This window comes from Camelus ferus, chromosome 21, assembly GCF_009834535.1.
Source record: "Camelus ferus isolate YT-003-E chromosome 21, BCGSAC_Cfer_1.0, whole genome shotgun sequence".
NCBI classification, from domain to species: Eukaryota; Metazoa; Chordata; class Mammalia; order Artiodactyla; family Camelidae; genus Camelus; species Camelus ferus.
This window is the reverse complement of record NC_045716.1, coordinates 22,082,877-22,108,129: the sequence shown is the minus strand read 5'-3', so window position 1 is coordinate 22,108,129 and position 25,253 is coordinate 22,082,877. Positions and strand designations below refer to the sequence as shown.

Sequence of the window (25,253 nt, the reverse complement as noted above, 5' to 3'; positions counted from 1 at the left end):
AGGAGAGACAGAAGGACTGGGGGTTCTGAAGCTGGGAGAGGGGTCTGCTTTGGGAACAGAGGATTTTTGAGGTGGTCAGTGGGGCCAAGGGAGTGTGGGAATGCCAATAGACTGGGCCTCGGGTGGGGCTGCTATCCGTGCCTGCTCTTCTGCGGCCCCTTCTCATCCAGGTCACTAGTGAGAGGAAGGGGGTGGCCCAGTCACCACCATTCTGTTTTCACAGGTGCATTCCTGCCCTTGCCCTGCCCCATCTGTTCGGACTTGGCTCCTGTTATTTAACAGCCACTGCTGCTCTCACAGGCCCCCCAGGCAAACGAGCTCATGGCTGTAGCTATCTTCTGATTTTAGGCTGATGCCGAGAGATGAATGGGCAATGACTTGCCCAAGATCACATTGCTAGTAAGGGCAGAACCAGTAGTGACCTCGAGGATAACACCTGCTCAAGGCTCAAGCTACCCCCAATAGTCTGGTGACCCAGCTTTTCACTGAGCCTCCTGGAATCTCTAAAAATAAAACTTTGCTTCCCCTTTAACCTCTCAACTCATTACTACTTCCGGTGCCCCACTCATGCTGGAATGTGCCCACTGGACAGTTTTCTCTGCAGTCCTCCCAAGTAGAATCTGCTTGTCTTTCTCAAACCCGGCTGGCTGGCCCAAGGCATATTGCAAAGCTCCTGGCTGCCACAGCCGCTACCCACCCGCCCCGCTTCCCCTGGGCCGTGGCTCTCTCCCCAGGCCTCCCAGACCCCCCGCACCCATCCAGGGCGCTGTGTGGCCCAGCAGCCTCCTCATGGTGGATCCTTCCAACTCTCTGGCCTTTCAATCTTTGACCTCCTTGGCCGTAAAGACCTTCATCTCTGCTCCCACTCAGACGGTGCCCTCAACCTTGGCCACTCTCTGGATTTATCCCAGAATTCTTCCCTCGTTGTGGACCACTCTCTATGTCCCTCCTGCCCATGGCCTCAGCTCTAGCACCTCATGGAGACATACCCCTCACCCCGGGGTCTCAGCCCCTTTTCTTCCCCAAGGTCAGTCATTTCAGACACTCTGACTACAGACACCCCAATTCTCTCCCATCTTGTCTTTCCCCTGACCTGCCCAGAAAAAGCCTTCCACCCTTGAATCTAGTTCACAGCTACCACATCTGCTCTAGAAAGCTACATAGCCAAGTGTACTGGAGTAAGTCCTCGCAGGTGATGGTTTTCAACATCACCTGAGCCTTTAACGCTACCTGGAAATCTCTTAACCTCCCCAGTTGGCTCCTTTGCACAGTCCCCAAGGCAGATATTTCAATCTCCACCACCCACTCCTTGAAACCTTTATTCCACTCCCAGCCCACTTTTTTGCTGCCTCAGCAGGTGCACTTGCCTCCTACCTCGCCCCCACCCCCGCCCCAGTAAAGCAAGGCCACCAGACTGGAGCAGGTTCTGCTCTGCTCTGAGGAACCTACCCTCTCCCCTCCTGCCTCAGGCGAGCCTACTCCTATTTGAGGCCACCCTGTCCTCCTGGCCCTAGATCCCATCTCTCCGGCATCCCTCTCTCTTCAGTGCTCTCTTTTTCACCTCTTAAATGCTCAGGTCTCCCTCTACTTAGGTAAAGAAAAACCCTTCAGTCCTGGGTTCCCTTCAAGCGCTCTGTTGCTCTGTGAAGCTAACTCCCTCCTCTTCACCATCAACATTCCTTTTTTTAACTACAGCAGTTATATTGGGAAAAAAAAAAAAAAGGATTTTCTAACTTCTTGCAACAGTGTCACAGAGCCTGTTTCTGTTTCTGAGTCTTCTCTGTCAGTCACTCCCCCGCCCCAAACCCATTATGACTGGTTTTGACCTTCCCTGCACCATGAGAAATGTTCCCACAAGAGCCTTCTGCTCCAAGGCTCTCTCAACTGCCAAATTCAATGGCCAGTCTTCAGTCTTCATCCTACTTGGTCATTTCACAGCATTTGATATGCTTGGCTTGCTGTTCATGAGCCTCTTCCCTCCGTGGTTTGTGATTGAGCCCCTCAGGCTGCTGTCCCTGTCCCCTCCTCTCCTGCCATGCCCTACACCAGTATGATCCAGCTCACCCTCTCTCTTAGAGTCCCTAAGTCAACAACCCCCTAAAATACACCTCTGGCCCAGAGTCCTGCCCTTTTCTAACTGTCCCCTGGGCATCTCCAGCTGGATTCCCTACAGATACCTCAGAGGTCTTGAACTGGGCCATTCCTCTTTCTGTAAAACCTGTTCCTCCTCTTGCCCTAACACCGCCCCATCCCAAGCACAAACTCCCTGTCATCCTCAGCACCTCAGTCCTGAGGCCATCACCGACCTTTCCTGGGCTGAGACAGCCTCCTCTCTGCCTCCTTAGCTTATGGTCCTAAAAGACATATAGGAATATATCACTTTCTGACTGAGGATCTTCTGACGGGAAAGGGAAGTTCCGTCCTACCTCTGCCTCTGACTGCCAGTCTCATCTTCTGGCACACTCTGAGCTCTCCACCCAGACACCCACCCACCCCTCTCTTAGGGTCTCCCTTCCGAAATGTGCCACGTTCTCCAAACTCACACAGGCCTCCCCCTGGAGTGCTTTCCTCCACTCCTCAACCAAACAAACCACCAGGTTGCCCCCAAACCTACCTCTTTTTTCACTCCTTCTATGAAGCCTTCATTCATATACCCCCAACCCAAATTGGTTGTTCTGTCCTCTGGAACCTGCCTCACTCCTTGTTTGGGGCACTTGCCGCACTTGTCACTTATCTATTTGATGTCACTGTCCCCCACCATTTGGTGGACTCCTTCAGGGCAGGGGTGCTGACCTGGCAGTCACTGGGCAAACCTCCATTGCCTCCCCTCCCTTTATCTCTGTCTCCAGCTCGGGCAGAGGGCCAGGCACCCAACAAGCCATTGGTAAAATGTAACAGAACATCCTTAGACCTCCCAGGTTCCAACTCCTTCTGCTTTCTGCTCACCTGAATTCAGAGCTAGACTCAGATGAGAGGGTCCTGCTCAGAGCGTCTTGGAGCCATTGCCGCAGTAACCCCTCCTGTTCAGGGCCCTTTCTGCGAGCTGCAGCCAGCCACAGGCGGGGGCCCTCCTCATCACTGGAGTCCCTGGAGAAGCCTTCCATCTCAGTAGGTCCTGGGGGAAGGGAGGCTGCTCCCACCGCCCTCACAGGCTCCAGCCACCTCGGATTGATGGAGACTCACAGCTCCAGGTCCAGTTCCCCCTGGTAGGAGAGGGGGGATGCACACACCGAGCAGGTGTTGTCCAGGAGGCGGAAGCATGTGAGGCAGAAGAGACCTGGAGGAGGCCAGCAGGGAAGGAAGTGAATGTGTACCTTCCCACCATCCACCCTGCTTCCTGGCTTCCAGCCCCTGCCTCCTTGACTCCCCTGGCCCCCCATCCTCCTCAAGTGGTCCACACTAGGGAATTGCTGCAATGCCACTTGTGTATAAATTCCATTCACATGGGAGGAATGGAAGGCACATATAGAGAAAATGAGCTGAGGGGTCTATGTAAATGAGAACATGCATAGTCATGAGGGAGGGGTACAAAAGGTGAGGTAGAGGAGAAGTCCATAAAAGAAGAACCACAGTTGATTGTCATGATTGTCACATGCAAATGCAGTGAGTCCCAGCAGGGAGAAGCATCTCCCCAGGGGTCTCACCTCGGCAACCCGGGGTACTGCAGGACACCAAATTCTCTGTGTCCCCCTCATCCTGGGGCTGCCCACAGCCCAAGCAGTAGGTCTGGTGCTGCCTAAAGTGGCTGATAAACGGAGCCAGGTAGGAACACCTGAAGAGAAGGGTAACAGAAACTAAACAGGCCAGCCTGGCCAGCTTCCTCTCCAGCACCACACTCCAGACCACGGGTAGGCCTTCCTGCAGACTAACCTCCATCACTCTGACTACAGCAGCAACCTCTCTGCTTCCCAGCCTCCTTCTCCTTTCACTCCCCACCCTTCATCCGTGCATGCATGAATGCCACAGAATGGGTACCCTCTTCAACCAAACCTCAGGACATTTAGAAAGGACAGTGATCCATTCTGACCTCTGGCTCTTTTTCTACCCCCTCTTGCCCCACTTCCTATAAGGAAGGACAGTGGGCTCACCGCCTGGCCAGCACCTGGAGGCCACTCATGTGACCCTGGCCACTCATGTGACCCTGGTCAGCTGCCCGTCTCCTCACTGATCGGTGCAGGGCAGCCACCAGCTTGGTTCGGCGGCTCAGAAGTACGTTGTAGAGGTAGGAGATCCTCTCCTGGTGGAGGGGAGTCAGGGAGGGGGTCCCCTTAATCCTGTTTCCTCTGCCTGGAGTGCTCTCTGCACTCACCCCTACTCCCTACCTTTGCCTTCTGTCCAACTCCTACGAATCCCTCTAGGCTTGGCTCAGATGCCCCTTCCTCTGGGAAGATTTCAGGACTTCCCCCAGGTTGAGTTACCCATTCCCTCCTCTGGGTTTCCGTGGACTTTATTCATCCCTTAATGAAAACACTTTTTTCATTGTTACATCTTGTTAAAAGCCAGTCTGGCCTGCCTGAAGACCATGAGCTCCAGACTGTCTGGTTCATCTCGCCATCCTTGAGGTTGACTGGCACACAGTAGATGCTCGGTAAATGAGTAAACAAATGGCAAGTTTCCATTCACCCCTCAACATGACAACATGGCTCCCGTCCCCCCAGGGTTTTAACCAAACTTTGAAGGCAAGCTGTGTCTCAGAAAGCCCTGCCCCAAGAGGCAACATTTCTCCCAGCCCCATTTGCAGTCCGGAGACCTACAGTCCAGGTCACTGGCTTTGGGATTTAACCAGAGGAGAGAGAGCTGGCCTACTGAAGGGCTCTAAGCTCCCCTAAACCAAGACAGACAGCCTCGAGCTTAGCACCCTGGGGAGTGGGGCAGGAACTGGCCGGGGACCTCTCACCTGCTCCCGGGATGGATAGTAGGAGGCACAGATGACCCGCCGCAGCCGGCTGACATAGTTGCCAAACAAAGTGACAAAGAAGCAGAGGCCATACATGACGCCTAGGGGCACAGCAGACACAGTAAGCGGCCGCCGGTGGGCACAGGTGACAGCCACACTCACCCTGGGTCATCTGTGCCCCCTGCGCCCTGGATGGCGTCTGTCCCCCCAGTGCCCTCAGAGGTGTGGCTGATACCGATGACTATATAACCAGTGCTGTCGGGCTCCGAGGGACGCAGGAGGCAGCGCCGGGACAAGACGGTGATGTTGCCTTGCTGCAGGACATCAAATGCCGACACCAGATCACGGAATATCTTCCCAGTGGAGCCAGTGCCTTCCACGGTTATGGATATTAACACAGGGCCTGGCACCAAGACATTGTGTGAGGGATGCTCTTGGCAGCTGCCCACTCCACCATGCAGGAAAGGCCACACCTCCTGGAGGGTGGAGAGTGGACAGTGCAGGGCATCAAGATGGCCCCCAGACCCTCAGCCAGGGGCCTTTGATGCCCTGGGCACCTCATGGTGCCCCGGGGCCTAACCTCAGCTCCTGGCAACTAGGACTGACCCCATGGTCCAGAGCTGGCTGGTGCTGTTGCCTGATCTGCCTGCCCAGGCCACCAGATCTGAAATGACCTTAATGGTCAGTGAGTCCACCCTCTGACTCCACAACTACCCAGAAGCATTTATATTAAAGCATTTGGTAGCAGCACTGTTTACAATAGCCAAGACCTGGAAACAACCTAAATGTCCATTGACTTGATAACTGGTTAAAGAAGAGTTGGTATATATATGCAATGGAATACTACTCAGCCATAAAAAGAATGAAATAATGCCATTTGCAGTAACACGAATGGACCTACAGATTATCATATTAAGAGAAGTAAGTCAGACAGAAACAAATATATGATATCACTTATATGTGGAATCTAAAAAAAATGATACAAATCTTATTTACAAACCAAAAATAGATTCATGGAGATAGAAAACAAACTATGGTTATCAAAGAGGAAAGAGTAGGGGAGGGATAAATTAGGAGTTTGGGATTAAAAGAAACACATTGCCAAGTGTAAAATATATACCTACTGTATACCACAGGGAGCTATATTCAATTTCTTGTAGTGACAATAAATGGAAAAGAATCTGGAAAAAACCATACATATGTATACATAGAACTGAATCCCTTTGTTGTACACCTGAAACTAATATTGTAAATCAACTATACTTCAATAAAAACAAAATTAAAAAAAAAAACATTTGCTAAGCACTGACTGTGGAGCAGGTACTGAACAAAGTGCTTTATTGGTTGTTTTGGGTATTTTTTTAACTTTTTCTGCTGGGTCTCTGGTACACCGGATTAGATTAATTCTATCCTGTGGTTTGTGGTGTGCTCTCAATTGTCCACCAGGCACTCAACACACGTGATGTCATTTACTCCTTAAAGTTACCCAGAGAGGTTGCTACCATTATTGTACCATTGTCCAGATGAGGAAACGGAGGGTCTGGGAGGTTAAGCACCTTGCTCAAGGACATTATCTGGTAAAGAACAGAACTGAAATTTGAACCCAGGGCAGTCTGATATTAGAGCTTGTATTTTTATCTACTGTCTTGTGCTATAACCTTGAACTGGGCACAGGGATTACCAGGCAGAAAACAGAGTTAGAAGAGGGGCAAAGTCAGAGGCTGGTAAATAAGTGACAATCTCCCAGGACTGAGGAAGTTAGGGAGGTTCAGGCACTCACTGCGGGCCACGATCTCCCCTTGCAACTGGTGCCGGGCCAGGTCGAGCACCCAGAAGACGGCATAGTCCAGGAAGACCAGGAGCAACACGAGAAGGAGGTGCCGAATAAGGTCGAAGGTGGCCAGAATGTAGAAAATCTGCTCCCACCGGGACAAGAAGATGGAGCCTGGGTGGGGGAGGGCTAGTCAGGAGGATGCTCCCAATGCACCCGCTCACCAGACCCCAGCTCCTAGAGAGATCTCCCTCCTGGAGACGTTTCTTGCCCCTGATCAAGCTGGGGCTTCTCTGCTCTTGGAAGGTGATGAAGCTGTGAGGGCCCCTGGGTAAGTGGGAAGCACTCGTCATGGGCAGGGGCTTCGTGGCTAGAGCTGGAGGCCTAGCATCTCCATCTGGGCCTGGTGGCCTATTTCCAGTCTCCAGGAATCCTCCCTCCTAAGGCACCTCTGATACCCTCACCTGGCCCTCCGCCTTACAGACAGCCCCCACCACCCCGGCCGCATCTCGTCCACATCAGCACATGCACACTTCCTGCTCTCCGCGCCTCTCCAGCTGCACCTCCCTTGCTCCATATCCACTCCCCACCCATCCTCCCCTCTGTTCAGACATCCAGGGCGCTCCTAGAAGCATTGTCTGCCCCTTCTCTCTCTGTCTGCATCCTCTGAGGGACCCTACTTTCCCCTTTCAGACTGAGGGCTCTCCAAGGACACGGTTGTGTCTCCCCCAGCCAGAAATTTCCTTCAGCTTTGGCTTGTCTCTCCTACGTCTGGCCCGGCCCCAAGCCCAGCCTGTGCCTGGGATTCTGGGCAGGGCAGGAGGGTCGGTGGGAAGCCCCTTGGTCCTCAGGGCCCTCACCCGGCTGGATGTAGTGTCTGGCCTCGTGGGCACTGAGCGGCAGCACGGTGGGCAATCCCGCCATGGAGCGGACAGCCTCCATGTGCAGGAATCGGCTGGTGATGTAGATGTTGTCAAAACTGTCCCAGTTCAGGTAACAGTACCGGTAGAACAGGGCTCTGGTGGAGCATACGTGAGGCCCCTCAGCACTCCTGACCAGATGCCCCAGGGCACCACCCTTCCTACCTGCACCCCTGCCCCTGAGCTCCAGCCTCCCAGGATGCTATGGGGATGAGCAGGTCCCAAGGAGCCCTAGCTCCCCACCCCCAGACCCGTCTTCCGGCCCCAAGCCCCTCACTGGAGGTAGAGAAACATGAGCAGCAGAGGTGTCGTGTAACCCATCAGAGCCAAGGCCTCTTGGACGCGGTGTAGCTTCAAGCTGACAGCTTCGTGGAGGTCCAGAGCTACCTGGGACAGGCTCCGAGAGGCATTGAGATCCACAGAGAAGTGGTGGGTGGCTGTCATATTGAACTCAAACTCTTGACGCACCCGGTTAATTAACTTCCTCACCGCTGGGGCCACAGGTCCAGGGGAGATGTGAGCAAAGAGAGTTAGGAGGGGGCAGGGCTGCACCCAGGGAGGGGCCTGGCCAGCCTCTGGGGAGGGCCTGGGGGAGGGTCCGCATGGCTCATAGTCCAGCCAGGAACCCCCAGCGTTGGGACCTACAGCAGACAGAGGAGGGGAGAAGGCCTCCACAGTCTATGCCATTGCTTCGTGCCAGCCTTGCCCTCCACAGCGGATGTCTCCATGACCCGCCAAGGGAGCAGGAGGCCCTAGTTCTCTCCCCAGCTCCCGCTGGCTAGTCCAGCTTTGAAGAGGCACCTCCTCTTTGCTGGGCCCCAATTCCCTAATCTGTACAGCATGGACATTGGCCTGGGTAAGCTCTTGAGGTCCTTTCCTGTTCTTGCATTCTTCTCTGTGGACTGGGAGCACTCCCAGGCTAACACATCCCGGGATGAGGGAGGGAGGCCACCCAGGAACAGCGCCCAAGGCAGGGCCGGAAGGGGATCACTCACAGGTGCCGATGGTCTCACGCAGGAAGGTTTGGATGTACTTGGGAATGACACAAAACACCTGGACCACTGAGAGCCAAGACTGAGGTCAGGAGGGGCAGAGAGCTGCAGCCGGCCTCACCCACGTCCAGGGACCTTGCTCTCACAGGGCCCTCTGACTGTTCCTTTTTCCTACTAGCCTCCATATTGGCTCAGAACATTTTGGCTTCTCCCTATTACCCCATCCCACTACAGTGGTTCCTCCCTACCTGCCCCCCACCCCACATAGGGCCCAGCATCTTTACTGGTGCCATACTGATTGCCCCCCATTAGTCTCCTGGGCCCACCTTCCCAACTGACCCCTACACTTGCCAGGCCCCCAATCCTACTGGCAAACCCCTGGCTCTCTCACCACTAGCAAGTCCACAGAGCATCAGCTTGAAGGGCATGAGCACGTAACACAGGTGGTAGGCTTGTGGTATGACCTTCATGCAGCTGTCCTTGGCATCATCGAAGACCCGAGCACACTTCAAGTAGGGGTTGCCCAGCTCAGAGTTGCACACGTCGCCGATGTGCAGGAGCCAGTACCACACGTTCCGCAGGACCCTGGCTGGGGGCAGCTGTGGGGCTGGTACCCAGGAGTCCTGCAGCACCTTCTCAGGGGGTTGGGGAGCACCAGGACAGCAACCAGAGAGTGGTCAGGGGCCTGGCTCTGCTATATTCAGGGGGGACTAGTCAGCACCCAGGAGGGGCCCACAAAGTCCTGGAAGCAGGGTAAGGGTGAGGAGATTGGGTGAATTTTGACCCCCTAAAACAGATAAACTTATGTGCTGACCTATGTGCTTCACACCATCCATGATTGACCGAAAAAACTTGCGGACCCGGTCAGCCACCTCCTTGGTCTTCTGGGCAATAGCTTTGATCTTGTTCAGGGCACCTGAGAGGAGGCAGGTCATACTGAACTCAAACTCTTGGCACACCCAGTTAATTAACCATTAATTGGGTCTCCTCTTCTAGGGGCCAGTTCCCACCACTGCCCCTGGAGGAGGGAGTGGAGAGGGGGCTGCTACCCGGGATGCTTGAGTCTGGGAGATAGTTCATCTGGCAGTGGAGCGGGCCAGAGAGCAGGGGTCAGGGGGTCTAACCAGATGCTTTAAGGTTGGGACCCAGTACCAATGGAGAGGAATGAAGCCAGAGGACATACAGCCCGCAGGACAAGGGGAATGCGGCAGTCCACAGAGACGCTCAGCCTTACTGACAAGGGGCTGCTTGGCCCTCTCCAGCATTTCAGCGGTCTGGTTCAGGGCCAGTTCTGCCCCACAGGCTACAGCCTCACTGGCCCGGGTGAAGTTGTGCAGGGTGTTGGCACAGGGTCCTTGCAGCACCAGCCCAAAGGCAGCCACCAACAGCAGTGTTCGGCCCTGCTCTGGGGAGACAGCACCATCAGACCCAGGGCCCCAGCCTTGCACATGGCGGCACACGCATGTGTCTTACAGAAGCCTTCAGAATATTTCCCTCAACCACCCTCTCCCCAAGACCCTTCCCGCCTCAGCCCCTGCCCCACGGCCCACCCCGCTCCACTGGGTGCCAAGCTCACTGGAGAAGGCCTGGGGCAGCAGCAGGAAGACCGTGACTCGGACCTGGCGGGAGAATGCCATGCCCAGACTAAGGAAGGCCGCCAAAGTGAGGGTGCCCACCAGGCAGCCCCAGGGGCTGCGCCCTTCCACCAGCAGCTCCAGGAGCCCATAGGCTGTGGCCAAGGACAAGCCCAGGGTAAAGCCGCCCGTACTGCGGACCACAGCCCGCGCCATGCTCAGCTCCCCTGCCCCCAAGGGGTGCACAACATCCTTCATGACTTTGGGCATGGCTGCAGAGACCAAACGTCCACCTGTCTCCAGGAGATGCCTGCCAGGTTCTGTGGCTCTTAAAGGCTCTAGAATTTCTCACCATGTTCTAAAGTTCTGGAGGGCTTTTACTGTATGTAAGAATCCCTTATCCAGTTCAAAGATTGGGGAAGGGAGAGGTGGGTTTCTAACCACCTCATTTCAGAGCAGAGGGATTAAAAGACACAGACCTCAGACAGCCTGTGGGTGAGGCAGAAGAGACAGAAGCAGAACCTCTCATCCAAGGACATCCTTGAGGAGAATTCTGGGCGGAGAGAGGCCTCCCCTGAGCAGACTTATGGCCATCAGACCTCATCAGAATAGAGCAAAAGGGTCAAGAAGGAAACTACCCCACACCAGTGAGTCAGCCACCCCTTCGCAGTGACTGCCAGCGACTGCCAGCCCTACTCCTCCCACCCAATCTCTCCTCTAGGACACCAGCCCTTTGCCCCACTTTGCTGTCTCCCCACCTCCACCAGTCTCATCCAGTGTCCGCCTCCAGTCTAGCCCTTTCTTCTTCTCTCCTTCATGTCTGCCCCACTTCCTCAGGGTCCCTCATCCTCCTTCAGGATCCCCCGAGTTCCTGCCACCCTCAGCCAGGTTACCCCAGCCTCTCCCCACTGCCAGCCTCTAACCCTAGTGAACCAGGTCCCACCAGAAGAGCGGTCTGTCGGCCCTGCCAGGCTAAACTGCACCATCTCCCAGCGGTACAGAGGTTCCTGAGCTGGGGGCTGCCCGACGCCTGTAGCCGATTCCTGTGGCGCCAGCAGGGCGAGTTTCCAGTCAGTGCTTTCCTGCTGGGAGCAGGCACTGGGGGGCTCCTGGCCATAGGTGAGTATCAAGTAGAGCTCAGGGGTGGGGCCCATCTTTTGACTTTTGGCTTGACCCTGTATCCTCAGGTCTCTTCCAGCTCCTGGTGAACCCTATGAACATCTATGAAGATCAGAAGATGGTGACATTGTACAGCTTGGTTGGTTAGTACTGGGATAAGGACGGGGACACTCAAGAGGCCTGTGAAACACAGCCCACCCCTGGGTGCCCAGGAAGGAGTCTGAGCTTGTTTCTTCTGTTCCCAAGTGTCCCTTGTAGCCTCAACCTTGTCTTGGGCTTTGAGGGGAGATCCAGAGGGCAGAGGCCCTGAGTCCACAGAAGAAGACACAGTCCTTGCCCTCTCAAGTCTCCCCAGTCTGAGGGACTCCCTCTTACCCCCATGATATAGTCCAAACCCCAAGACCCTTCATGATCCCCATCTCTCCTGACCTCTCTGGCCTTGTTTCCTGCTGCTCCTGATAAATTCATTTCATTCACTTATTCATTCATTCATTCATTCATTTAGCACTAATTGAGCACCTGCTGAGGCTTCAGCAGTGAACTTGGTTGACATGCACTCAGCTCTTTTTTTAACTTTAGACTCTTAGAGATTATAATATATATCATACATACTACATCCACATACATACACTGTAATATATAATGCATACATGTGTATATCTATACATATGCAGTGACAGCTATAATCTATAATGAGTTCTTTTTTTTAACTGAGATATAGTTGACGTACAATATTATGTTAGTTTCTGGTGTGCTACATAGTGATTGACATTTGCATATGTCACGGAATAATCACCATGATAAGTCTAGGAACCATCTGTCCACATACAAAGTTATTACAATATTATTGACCATGTTCTTTTTTTATTAAAGTATAGTTAATTTACAATATTATATTAGTTTCAGATGTACAACGTATTGATTCAACATTTTAAAGTTATTACAAAATACTGGCTATATTCCCTACTGACCAAATTCTTTATGCTATCTATTACATCCCTGTGACTCATTTATTCCATAATTGAAGGTTTTTACCTCTTAATTCCCTTCACCTATTTCCCCTACTCCTCCCTACCCTCACCCCACACCCAGCTCATTCAGAGTTTACATTCTTTCAAGTTTACAATCTCATGGAGAGGGTTAGACAATAAATGAACAAGAAATAAACAAGAGCATTTCTGATGGTGACAAGTGGTATGAAAAAAGTAAACCTGGGGGATGTGATAGAAAGGGGCAGGGAGCTACCTTGAGTAGTCAGGGAAGGCCTCTCAGAGGAGGTGACATTTGAATGGAGATCTTGTATCAGGAGGTACTGGGCTGCAAAAACAGAAAATCCACCTATAAGTGGTTTAACCATAGAGGAAGTTTATCATGGCACACAGCAAGTTTTAAAGTAGAGTGGTTTTGGGATTTGGATAATTTAGCAGCTCAGTAAACCCACCCAGGACCCAGCTTCCTTTTGTCTTTTTTCTCTGCCATCTTTGGCCTGTAGATCATTCCTCTTCAGGTCATGAAATGGCTGCAGCAAATCCAAGCATCACATCCTCATCCAACAATGTCAAAAGACCGAAGCATTCCTTCCTCATGTCTCATAAGAACAAAGAAAACTTCCCGTCCACCCTAGCCAACATCCCCCACACCTCTGTGGTCAGAACTGCAGCACGTGCCCTTTCCTAAACCTCTCCCAGGCAAGGGGCACGGACGTGGCATCGACACCAGCTCACTGAACGAACTGCCTCTATGGGTTACCAACATGAAACTGCTTTTGTTCCGACCACTGTATTCCTACCTTTCTCCCACTAATGACCTCTCACACAGACCCTTAGCTTTCTGGTGATTTTAATCTAGAAGACCCAGTCCTGCTTCAGTAATTATGACTGTTTTTAGTGTTTAAAAGGTCTGATCCAGTCTATATAAAATTTTCCATCTCACGTCCATTCTCAGACATCTTCCCCTCAACTGCCCCCTCGCCCCCTCGCAGCTCAGACCTGTCCCCTGGCATGGGGTCCCACAGTGGAGAAGGGGGCCTGGCTGGCTCGCTCACTTTTTTCTCCACTTCCTTCCCCTTTTGGTTCTTCTGATGTCAGAAAGGGGGTTAGAAGAATTAGAGGAAAAGAGACAAAAGTCTGAAGTCATCGATACTGTTATAATTCCACCGCCTCTGCATGGCAAGCACTCACACCCTGGCTGTCTCAGGAGGCCCGTTTATGGTCTCTCTGGAGGTTCCGTGTGGACCTCACAGTGCCCAGCTTCCTGCTGAGGGCAGTTCTATTTGGCTGACCTCAAATGAGGCTCCCGGTAGCTTCTACAGACCACCCACAGCCTCTTACTTTTGGATGCTTCCCCCCAAGCAGGCTGCACTCTGGGATGGGGACCCTCACAGATGGCTTAAGGCCTGCTGTCCTCCAAATGTCCTATTGTCCCAGAGGAAGTGTGCACTTCCTTGCCTAGCCAAACTCGGAAAGTAGGGTCCCTCGCAGCTGCCCTCTCCTCTGCCGTGGTGAGAAGCAAGTACCACTCTCCACATTCACGATTCCCCCACACTCCCGGGTCAGGGGTCCCTGCTGAGCACGCCCATGAACGCTCTCCCTCTCTGGGCCTTGGTGGCAGCCTGGGGAGGGGCCCTGCCAGGCTCTGCGGCTCAGCGGGCGTCGGGCTGGGAGTGATGAGCCGGGTTCCTCTTCCTGCAGCACCAGCCTCTGAAGGGTTCTCTTAAGTCTGTCACTTGACATGGGGAAGTGGACACCCATCCTCTCCACAGACTCTCCTCCTCTGTCTGCCTACTCTAACCGCTTCTCTCCACTTCCAGAAAATACAGATTTCGAGTCTTGTCTTTATGTAGACTGGTTGGCACAGAGGGGTGAGATTAGTTTTGCTCTTCGGGTAAGCCTAGACACGGACATGGGCGAGCTCCACGGGGCTCTCTTTAGAATGGAGGGCAACCCTTGGTCAACAGTCATCCTCGGAATGTAGGCCAACTATTGTCAACTATTGTCCTCACCTTGAGTCTTGGGCCAAAAGGCCAAACCCATAGAACAAGCCGCTTTCGATGTCCTGTTATACCAAACTCAGGATAGACAGATCCAGATTTACCCCCAGGGGCCAAGGCAGGGACAGGCCATTGCCCTTGAACAAAACCCAAGTTGTGTTAGCAAGGAAGAAGGCAGAAAAACTGCTGGGTGGCACCCGACAGGGTTTGCAGCAAACCTGTATGACCAGGTGGAGCCGGCCAGGTGGAGAACAGGGGGAGGAACGCTCCTGGCAGGGGGACCAGCCAGGGCGAAGACCTGAGAGGAGGGATGAGCTATGAGCTTGGCGGGTTCCAGGAACAGCAACAAGGCCTGTGTGGGCAGACATGGTGGGCGAAGGGCTGAGTGGCACGTGATCATTTCAGAAGGGAGGCCGGGGCCAGATCATGAAAATCTGGAGACCACATTCAGGAAGTTTGGATTTGATCCCAAGTGAGGTGGAAAGTCATTGCCTAGTTTGAAGCAGAGAAGGGACGTGATCTGACTTACGTTTTTACAAGATGTAGCTGCCTTGTGAAAACTGAAGTTTAGGTTAGCAAGAGAGGAATTAGGAGACTAGCTGGTCCCTATGAGGGACGACGGGGACTCCATGAGGGCAGTGGAGATGGAGCAGAGTGAGGACTTGGGGTTTAATTTGGTGACCCTTGGGAGAACACTCTATCAATACCAGAGTCTTCTAGGTTCCCTGACCAGTTTATGCTGTTCCTTGGGCCTGGAATGCCGAACAACACTTACTCATCTTCCAGGCCCCGCTGACACATCACCTCCTTTGTCCAGCCTTCCCAGCCCCACCCCTCCCCGCAGAAATACCCACTCCCTTCTCGGCTCCCACAGCTCTTTATAAGCACCTCCCTGTGCACTTAGCACTTCGTGTTGTAGTCATTTGTTTACCCGTCTGTCTCTCTCCCTGGATTATGAGCTTCAAGGAGCTCACTGTCTCCTTGCAGAGACCACAGGGAGACACACGTGAAACTGCTAAAACATACCAGGATGTACACAATTAAGGGCTAAAATTAGGGGCAGAGACTGTGAGTGCTGTAGGTGGCAGAGCACGGGGAATATTGAAGTGGCTGTGACCTCTCTTCTGACGGCTCTGGGCACCAGTGCCTGTTTCCAGAATTTTTCTCTTGCTTTCTGCTCTCTCAGCACCTATGGTAAGTGTGAATCCAGCCTGGAGGAGGAGAAGTGTTGGCCCCCTTCCCTAGCACACACACATGTACACATGCAAAGTCAATCCCCGACCATGGCTTTTCAATCTCTAGCCATCTTTCCAAGCCCTTCCAGAGACTGCCACACAGCTGAACCCTGTAAATGGCTGTTCAGTAAATGAGTGAGTGGCCTGGAAGGCCTATCAGAGTCACTGTAAGTGGGACACAGGTAGAATGGTGATGGTTCTAGAAGGGAGTCAAAGAGGGTGGGTGCTCTGCTAAACCTGGTGGGTGAGGCAGCTTCCTCACTCTGCCTCCTCACCTCCTGGGCTCTCCCCACAGGCTTGGGGGCCATGGGCTGGGGGACCTCCCCTCACATCCGCTGTGCCAGCCTCCTGCTAGTACCCAAGATGCTGGGCAAAGAGGGCCGGCTCTTTGTGCTGGGATACGCCTTGGCCGCCATCTATGAGGGTGAGTGTGTGCCCCTGGGTACCAGTTAGTCTTCAATGAAGCAGTGACCCCGGGTGGGCCATCCAGTGAGTGCCAGGCCTGGTAAAGGAGAAGGACTGGGAGTCTCATCCCAGCTGTTCCAACTTGCTGGGTGTCCCTGAGAGAATGCCTCCACATCTCTGGGTCTCCTTAGTTTACACAGGTAAAAAGATCATGGGTTGAATGAGCTGACCTCTCACCAGTTTCTGGGCCCCATCAGTGTACGCTTCTAGGAGATGGTCACTGCACGCAGAGTAGGAGTTAGGGGTGGGCTGAAGGAAGTTAATTGGCTCTAGAGGGAGATAATCTACCAGGGCATCTTCCCCCAGGACCAGTGGCCAACCTGCGGCACAACCTCAATGAGGTGATAGCATCGCTGGGCTGCACCGTGGAGCTGCAGATCAACAACACCCGCGCGGCCTGGCATGTTTCCACAGCCCCGCTTCGGGCAGTGTTCAAGGACCTGCTGGTCAGGACCCTGCCCGGCCAGGACCTGGGGGTCCCTCTCCCCGCAGGGCCTAGATGACCTGCGCTGGGGGCTGGGGTCCTGGATTTACAGTTTCCCAATGAGGGTGGTACTGGATTTTTTTTTTTTTTGCAGAACTGTCCCCAAACATTGCACTAAATGGTCCCTGGGCGATAAATGCCAGGATAGCCCCTGTCCCAAGCCATCGGGACACCCCCAAACACACACTTTTCCAACCACCTGAGTAGGTGGTACTCTGGGTAGCTGAGCTAGAATGCCAGGAAATTGGGGGCCCTGGCCTTGAGCACTCTGGAAGCTTTGAGGACCAGAGGATTAGGGAATTGGGTACTAGAAGACTAGAGATGGGGGTTCGGAAGAATTGGAGAGTTGAGGAGCTGGGGAGATAAGGACTGAGGGGCTTGGGACCTTGAGTTGGCACAGTGGTCTGTGAGATTAGTGATGGGTGAAGTCCAAGAACCTGGGGAACCCTTCTGGGATGGGAGGCCTCAGGAGGAGCTGGGAGCCTGGGAGGTGAGCAGAGGCACCTGGGGAGGGGAGAGGGCTCCCAAGGACTATGAACAGTGGAGAATCTGAGATGAAAGTCTGTCTCAGGGCTTAGTCTCCCTATAGAATTGAGGTAAGAGCCCAAAGCTTGGCTATTGAGGGAAGAACAGGCTGTTGGGCAGCAGAAGCTCTAAGCTCCCATGTCTGATCCATTTCTTCCCTCCCGCTCCAACCCCAGGGGAGCAAAGATTTGATGAAAGCCGAGACTCAGAACATCACCAACTCCTTTGAGGAGCTGGATGCCCAGGTGAACAGTGAGACCGGCTTCACTCCCGAGGATGCCCTGGGCTCAGAGGAGGCAGCCCAAGGCAGAGAGATCCGCCGTGCCTCAGCCTCCAGATACCGCCTCTCTACACAGAAGATGTATGAGCTGCGGACCAAGCTGCGTTGCTCCTGTGAGGGTGGGGTCCCTGGGGGGGGCTGGGGGGGCTCCAGGTGAGCGTGTGGGGACCTCAGGCACCTGTTGCTCCTTCCCACAGATGTGGTGAACAAGGCCATGCTCCACTGCCGCCACTGGTTTGACCAAAAGCACGAAGAGTGCATGCAACGCATCTGGGTCCCGCTCCTCAGCCATCTGCTCTGCCTGCCCATGAAGTTCAAGTTCTTCTGCGGCATTGCCAAGGGTCAGCACTGCAGCAGGAGGGTGGGGAGCACCAGGGCTGGGGTCTGAGTCCTTGGAGACCCCAGGTAGGTGTGGGGCAGAAGGCAATCAGGAGGGGAGGGTTTCGGCTCTGGGGACACGGCACCCTCAGATCCCAGCCCCTCCACTGACAGGCTCTGTGACTCGGGTAAGTTTACAGCAAGGCTCTCAGCTTTGTCTCTTCATCTGAAAGATGGGCAGCGATGTTATGTTTATCCCACTTGGAGTTTTTGAGGCTTTAAGGGGTAATGTGTGTAAAGCAGGCAACAGCACTGGCACGGAGAGGAATCGCTGTATTAAATGTTGGCTATCATTATCAACCTTTGGTATGGTTATAGACAGGTGAAAAAATGGGGGAAAGAATTCAAGGAGAGTGAAGGGGGAGAGACTGAGGGTGGTAGAAAGTCATAGGCAGAGAGACAGAAAAGCAGGATGAAGAGGCTCAGAGGAAGGGAGGACTGGAGGCTGGGTACAGGGAGGTCCCTGACCTGTCCCCTCCCCACCCCCCGGCCAGTGATGGAGGTCTGGTGCCGCAGCCGCATCCCAGTGGAGGGCAACTTTGGGCAGACCTATGACACCCTCAACCAGTCTATTCGCGGCCTGGAGGGGGAATTTTCAGCCACTATTAACCTCAAGGTAGGAGGAGGGTGTGAGGGTGGGGATGGGGGCAGGGGGAGATAGGGAGTGGGAGGAGGGCACCGGGAAAAGGGTGTGAGGAAGAGCAAGTGAGAGGACACAGGAGAGCGGTGACTGGCTGTGAGTGAGGGGACAGGGTGGGGAAGAGGGCCGAGCTTGTGGCTCACACATACAGGGACCTGACTTGAGGACAGAAGAGTCAGCCAGGTGTGGGAAGGTGTCAGCTCATACAGATGTAGGGCAGCAAGACTGAGTCAAGGAGGGCAGCGAACAGAAGGAGGTGGCAACCCTAAAGGTCTTGAGAAGAGTCAGGGGACAAGGGCGGGCATCAGAGAAGAGAAGCTGCAGAGAGGCTGGAAGGCTGGGAGGTTGGGAGGCTGAGAGGCTGAGGCTCTGAGTCGGCCCAACGCCCTCCACCAGGAAGAGAAGCGGGCTGGGGTGCTGGGCCTCAACACAAGCTGGGAACATGTGAGCACCGAGGTGCGGGACTACGTGAGACGTCAGGAGGCCCAGCTGGAGTGGGCCCTGGGGCTGCTGCACGTGCTGCTCTCCTGCACCTTCCTGCTCGTCCTCCGCGCGTGAGTCCTCAACCTCCACCCAGAAGCCCCCTCCTATGCTCAGGATGGAAGCCCTGCCCTGAGGGAGGCTCTAAGGATGGAGCTGCAGAGCCCACCTTCGACTCCAAATGTGAACGTTCTTGGGCCTTTAACTTCACCTTTTTATAAAACTGGGTTTGTTGTTTACACAAAGTTAAAGGAAATGTGGACATTTTGTCAGAAGGAACGTTACCCAGGTTCCCACCACCTTAAAAGGGTGACTGTCTTCATTTATCTGCCTCCTTCCGGCCTTTATCCTGATGCTGACTTTCTTCTTTACTTTTAGCTTTGACTTTTGATTTTTTTTCTTGCCCTTCATATTCCCCTTGGCTCTGACTTTGTGCCATTTTTATCGTCCAATTCTGCTTTCATTTTCTCCCGCCTGCTGCGTTGGCAGCTACTTTCCCTCCATTTGGACCAAAGTCCTCAACCCCACCCAGCCTGGCGTCTAGCTGGGCTCCTGGGCCTTACCTGGCTTCCCTGCCGACCTCTGGACCCTCTATGTCCTGAATCCACCCCCAAATGCCTGAGATGGGCAGGGGCTGGGCAAGGGCAGCCATAGGAGCTCCTGCTTGGTTGGCCCCATCTGTGGGGCCTAGAGTGACCACAAGTGAGTGGTTACATGTGTGCCAAGGGCCCTGTGGAAGGACAAAGATGAATGAGCCATATTCCTGCCCTCAAGAAGCTCATGGTCTAGGAGAAGCAAGAGAGACATCAACAAAACAGATGGTTCAGGGCTGTACTATGAACTGGCTCTTGGGACAGGGGTGGGAGCTGAAAAGGTGCCCCTGAGAGGGCCATAATGGGGCTTCAAAAGACTGCAGATAGGGAGCCATGGTCAAGAAGAGAAAAGGAGTTCTCTTGGGCCAGGATTCTGGCATTTGTGGGGTGTGGAAGACAGAGGCTGGGGTTGAGGACTGGGCTGAAGCGGGCATGGTCAGAACAGTCTGAAAAATCCCTGCAGGAGGGCCCTGAACTGCCCCTCAGTTGCAGGGTTTCAGGGTGGACTGGAGCAGCTTGGAGGCAGGGAGGCCAAGGTGGGTCAGAGGTTAGGGAGCCTGGCTGGAGTGGGGCGTGGCAGGAAGTTGGCCTGAGATGGAGGGAGGAAGGGGAAAGGTGCAGCAGGTCTCAGAGCCAGCTTGGGGAGGGAAGGAAGGAGGCACATAGTCAAAAGCCATTTCCAGGCTTTCAACCTGGGTGGGGTCACTCACTGAAGGGACAGAGCTGGCCAGGGGGCGGGGCCCAGGCCCGGCAGCGGTAGGTCTCTCCACAAGGGGGCGCTCATAGCCTTTCTTTGCATTTATAGTTACTTCTACCTTAAAGGCGAAGACGTGGATTTTTACAGGGTCCCAGAACCAACAGCATTGGAACTTATGTTTCACAGTTTACAGAGCTTACTTAATGTAATTTTACAGTTTAAAACACATTTCCAACAATTAACATTTTTTTCTTAGGAAACAGAAGCATTATATGGGACTTTGGGAGATACACAGAGGGGAGCTACATTTGCACACGCGCGCGCACACACACACACACACACACACACACACACACAGAAAACACCGCTGCACTCAAGGGTGTGTTAGAGGAAAAGGGAAATAGTGGTTGGAATGAATTTTGCTTGAAGTGACTTCCAGGAGATGTTTTGAGGGCTTGGCCAAGAGGTAGGGACTTGAGAGGTGAATCAGGAAATTCCGGCCACCTTTACGGGTTTCTTGTCTCGGTGCTTTTTCTCCTGCTGTTTCCTCTGCTATTCATCCAGAAAGTTCCACGCCTGGGAAACCTTCCCCTACCTCCCATGCCCTTACATGACTCTCCCTCCTCTCCTCACCTCTATTATGTCTCATCAGCGTATGTGTGCATGTCTCTCACTGGGCTGTGGGCTGCTGAGGGGCAGGGCAGAAGTGCCTTCTCCTAGGACATAGCTGGGGTCCAGTGCATGCTGGGTGGTCGGCTGAATGGCTGTGCGCCCAGGAAGCCCACGGCGGGGCGTGGGCAAACCTGGAAGAGACAGAGACCCCCTAATCCACAGGTGCTTCTCCTACGTGGACAGTTATAACGGGGACATCCGCTTTGACAACATCTACATCAGCACCTACTTCTGTCAGATCGATGAACGCAGGAGGAAGCTGGTGAGCGGGCGCAGCCCGGCCCAAGGGCGCCCTGCTCTGTGCCCTGTGTGGCTTCACGGCCCTGGAGGGCAGCGGGAAAGGGGAGAGGCTGCTCAGTGTTTCTCACTGTGTGGACATTTTCCCAGGGCAAACGGACTCTGCTGCCACTCCGCAAAGCTGAGAAGAAAACCGTCATCTTCCCCAGGGACCCCACCATCCAGGCCTCAGAAATGAGAAATGTGGTGAGGGTGGCATGGAGGGGAGACCCCTGATCCTACAGAGGCAGGGGCCTGAGGGGTGGAGGGCAAAGGCATCAGAAAGGGCTCCAGGCCAGGGCAGGCGACGCTGCCCAGCTCCGCCCCTCCTTCTCCTTGGGCAGGTAAGGGAGCTCATGGAGACAATGCCCGTGCTGCTGCTGCTGCTGCTGCTCTGTGGCCTGGACTGGGTTCTCTACTCCATCTTTGACACCATCCGCCACCACTCTTTCCTGCAGTACTCCTTCCGCAGTGAGCCCAGCCCCCACTCCAGGCTCCAGGCCCAGGAGACAGCCCCCTGGAGAACCCCCACCCCTGTGCAGCCACCCCACCCCAATTCTTCCCATTTTGCACTTCCTTCTGCGTCTCAGCCCCTCCCTGTCCTCTGCAGGGTCAAGTATCAGCCCTGCAATCTGACAGCTGTCACTGGGGGCCTCAGTTTCCAACCCCCCTTTATATTTACCAAAAGGAGGAGTTAGTATTTGGTGAGAGGACAAAAAGTCCTGTGCAGTGAGTTTTTCTATGCTCTGACCTCTCCCCTTCATCCAGTCCCCATCCTGCCCCATCCCCTTAACTCCAATTCTTTCGTGATCCATACCCACCCCACCACATACCACGGCCCCTATTCTGGCTTCAGGCAGTCATAAATTGGAAGTGAAAGTCGGGGGAGACTCTATGCTTGCCCGGCTTCTTCGGAAAACCATCGGGGCCCTGAACACCTCCTCAGAGACAGTAGTGGAATCAAACAACATGCGTGAGTGATGCTAAAAGTTTGGATCAGAGGAACTGAGGGCGGAGGACGGGTGGAGACAGAGTCTTTCCAGGACAAAGCGTTGGGCGACCGCCTTGGGTTTGGTGAGATGGTGAAGTGGCGAGGTTGGGTTGGAGAAATCAGAGCGGGAAACATCAGGTCAGAGTTGGAGGATGACAGGCTTAGGTCAGAGGGCTCTGAAGGCTGGGGCCTTAGGGCCAGAGAGTCCCAGCCCTTGGGAGCAACCCTGTCCAACAGAACTTTCTGCCATGATGGAAAATTTCTACATTTGTGCCATGCTGAGGAAATAGCTTCCTGTATTGGCAGCACAGCTCTGCAGGGTGAGGGGCAGGCAGGAGGAGGGCAGGGTAATCAGAGGCTTAACCCCCATCCCGCTGGCACGGGGTATTCAACCCAGAGCCGATCCTAACCAGATCCCTCACAGGCCTGCCCCCTCCCCCAGCCTGCCTGCCCCAGCCCGTGCCCCTGAGTACCAGGGCCTATCTGAGGGCTGCACTGCCAAGCGGCCTGCTCGTGTGTCTCTGCCTGCTCCAGGCGCTCGGCTACCGGCTCCGGAGGGTCATCGCAGCCTTCTACTTCCCCAAGGTCCACCCCGCCCCTGACCCCTCCACCCCTACGCACACACACCAGCCCGCACCCAGCTCCCCACCAGCCCCATCTTTGGGAGATGCCTTTCTCCTTAACACTGTCACTGTCACTGATCCACTCTCCCCGGCCCCAGCGAGAGAAGCAACGTATCCTGTTCCTCTATAACGAGCTCCTGAGGAAGAGAGCAGCCTTCACCCAACTGAGGAGGGCCACCATCATGAGGCGGGCACAACAGCAGAGAGCTCCCGTAAGTCTAGGCCTGTGCCCCTGTGCCCAGCCCCCACCGAGGTCCCAGGCCTACTGACGCCCAGTCAGTTCTGATGGGATGCATGCAAAGGGCCCTGGTCCTCCAGCTCCTGGAGGTCAAGGCTGTGTCCATCTCTGTACCCCAGGATCCAGCTCAGCCTGAGATCCTCAGTGGACCACTGGGAAGCAGGCAGAAAAGGGGGATCAGATTTGATAGTGGGGTCAAAGGAACGCAAGAGGGGTTCATCAGAAACAAGGGACCACAGGTTCTTCTAAGAGGGCTGCAGACCAGAAGCTCAGTGCAGTTCAGAGGAGGGCAGGGAGGCAGATGGGCTGGGGGTAAGGGAGGCCTCATGAAAGGGTATGTGGTGTACAGAAAGTACACAGTCAGAAGAACCAGATTCCAGTCCACACTCCCTCATTAAGCTGTATGGCCCTGGCCATGGTCCTCACTTGACCTCAGTTTTTCCCTCTGAAGAATGGGGAGCTTGGACAGATCTGTAAGGCCAGCTCACTAAAGATCAGTAACAGAATGGTGGTTAGGTGTGGGGCTCTGACGCCAGAGGGTTTGTATTCTGGCTCCTCCCCTTATTACTCTGACAATTGCGTAATCTTGAAGCACTTACTTAATGCTGAGCCTTGGTTCTTCCCTCCTGTAAAATGGAATTAACTACTCCATCTGGTTGTTGTAAGGATTAGATGAGTTTCACTGTCATGGTGCAGGCACACAGCAAGTTCCATACACGTGCTAATTGTCATTGTGTGATCCTAGGCAAGTAGCCACCTCTCCAAGCATCAGTTTTCTCGCCTGAAAAAGAGATAATGACACCAATATCTGCCTTAAGTGGTTATTGTCTGAATTTAGTTAATTTGCTTTCAGTTTCTTGGTACAGGGCCCAACATTATTTTAAAAATGAGTGGCAGACATTCTTATTTAACCAGACCTAACAAAGCTCATAAAAGTGAGAGACTATGTTTGCTTAACTTTTTCCTTCAGTGTCTAGATTGCCCCAACTCCCATGTCACACAATAGGGGCTAAATGAATGCCTGATGAAAAAAATGAACATACTATGATTACATGACAGTTCATGGAGTTAACTGGATTTTGATGGGCAGGTGGAAATGTGAAGGGCTTTCATTCCAAGCTGAGGGAACAGAATGTGCAAAGACTCAGAGTCTAGAGGGAATTGCAAGAGCCAGGGCTAGTCTAAGGAGAAACTGGTACAAAAGATGGAAAGTTCAGGGAGAGGTAAGTTGGAGCAGAGGCTAGAAAGGGACCAGATTGTGGAAGACTCAGAAGGCCATGCCCCGGAGTTCTGCCTTTGTCTAGCAGGTAGTGGGGCCTCTGGAGTTTCTTGAGCAGAGAGTGACCTGATAATGTGGCCTGAGAATTCCTGGCAATTGTGTGGAGAGAGGGTGGAAGAGGGAGGAAGCATAATAAGCCAGCCTTATGATTTGGAATCAGGGTACCTGGGTCCAGCGAGGTTTGATTGTTTATCCCCTGTGCCTTTGGGAATTCACTTAACCTTCATGAGGTTCATCTTTCTCATCTGTAAAGTGGGGGAACACAGTAGTGATGGTCTTATCTGCCCTACTCATGTCTCTGCCCCACGGTGAGAATCAACTAAGGTGATTCATGGGAAAGTGCAAACTATGATGGTTGTTGCTGTTACTGGCTGGGAGAGAGTGTAGGCTGCATCCTCCCACTCTCCATCAAGGAGTGAGGGAGGCTCTCTAGGACCCACTTCACAGTACCCTTGCCCTCCACGGGTCTTCTTTGCCCAATCCAGCTCCCTCCAACATGTGAGCATAGTCAGGCCTTAAGATTTCAAACAAGAAGCGCTATCCAGTACCCTTCGCACCCCTTCTTTCCCCGCTACTCCCCAACAGGCTCTAAACCCGCCTTGCCTCCTAACAGCGCCGCCACCTGGCGGACATCCTGCACCGCCGCTGCCCCATCTTGCGCCCCTGGCTGCGCCGGCGATGCGTGGTGTGCCAGGCACCCGAGGCGCCCGAGTCCTATGTGTGCCCGACGCCGGACTGCGAGGCGGTATATTGCTGGTCATGCTGGAACGACATGCGGCAGCGGTGCCCGGTCTGCACACCCCGTGAGGAGCTCTCCTCCTCCGCCTACAGCGACAGCAATGATGACGCTACCTACGCGGAGTGAAGGGACGTCCTGCTCGCTCTCCCATCTGCTCCTTCCTGTTTAGTAAAATTCTTTGTACACTCCTGCTGCCCGCTCTTCGCAGGGGTCCGGTACGGGAGGGTGGGCCGGCGTTGCGTGGCAGGCAGTCTGGAGAACTGGCCCGCCTGATCCGGTCAGAGCCGGGCTGCAGATGTGAAGCCGAAGGGTAGGAAAGGGTCCGGACCCAGGGCTGGGTGGAGGCGCGGCTCCCATGTCGGTCGGACCGGGCCTCGGCTCCCACCCTGTACAGTA

General features: G+C 54.1%; 3 protein-coding genes across 4 annotated transcripts; 1 reads left to right on the top strand and 2 right to left on the bottom strand.

Annotated features, from left to right (window-relative positions):
• Positions 1 to 5: 5 nt before the first annotated feature.
• On the bottom strand, positions 6 to 25,112 carry DCST2 (DC-STAMP domain containing 2). 2 transcript variants are annotated; one of them, XM_032464129.1, is made up of 18 exons: positions 24,975 to 25,112; positions 23,439 to 23,620; positions 20,673 to 20,842; positions 12,519 to 12,590; positions 9,815 to 9,985; positions 9,395 to 9,496; positions 8,972 to 9,169; positions 8,584 to 8,649; positions 7,866 to 8,079; positions 7,529 to 7,686; positions 6,678 to 6,842; positions 5,133 to 5,300; positions 4,898 to 4,998; positions 4,089 to 4,237; positions 3,645 to 3,772; positions 3,184 to 3,277; positions 2,947 to 3,087; positions 6 to 174 (listed from the first exon to the last, which is right to left on the bottom strand). In XM_032464129.1, exons 3-18 carry the CDS (start codon positions 20,686 to 20,688, stop codon positions 132 to 134), a joined length of 1,986 nt encoding a protein of 661 aa, XP_032320020.1. In that variant the 5' UTR covers positions 20,689 to 20,842; positions 23,439 to 23,620; positions 24,975 to 25,112; the 3' UTR covers positions 6 to 131. The 2 variants fall into 2 exon arrangements, with proteins under 2 accessions (XP_032320020.1, XP_032320021.1); XM_032464130.1 differs by lacking the exon at positions 6 to 174 and having other exon boundaries at positions 2,962 to 3,203.
• Positions 10,013 to 10,619, bottom strand: LOC116658713 (DC-STAMP domain-containing protein 2-like). Its single transcript, XM_032464146.1, has one exon. The coding sequence runs from the start codon at positions 10,422 to 10,424 to the stop codon at positions 10,062 to 10,064; it is 363 nt and encodes a 120-aa protein (XP_032320037.1). The 5' UTR covers positions 10,425 to 10,619; the 3' UTR covers positions 10,013 to 10,061.
• On the top strand, positions 10,553 to 25,007 carry DCST1 (DC-STAMP domain containing 1). Its single transcript, XM_032464148.1, has 16 exons — positions 10,553 to 10,801; positions 11,148 to 11,273; positions 11,342 to 11,416; positions 15,793 to 15,921; positions 16,269 to 16,408; positions 17,148 to 17,364; positions 17,449 to 17,592; positions 18,124 to 18,245; positions 18,666 to 18,823; positions 20,874 to 20,973; positions 21,099 to 21,194; positions 21,332 to 21,458; positions 21,844 to 21,960; positions 22,421 to 22,563; positions 22,700 to 22,813; positions 24,732 to 25,007. The coding sequence occupies exons 1-16, from the start codon at positions 10,741 to 10,743 to the stop codon at positions 24,981 to 24,983; spliced, it is 2,121 nt and encodes a 706-aa protein (XP_032320039.1). The 5' UTR covers positions 10,553 to 10,740; the 3' UTR covers positions 24,984 to 25,007.
• Positions 25,113 to 25,253: the final 141 nt, after the last annotated feature.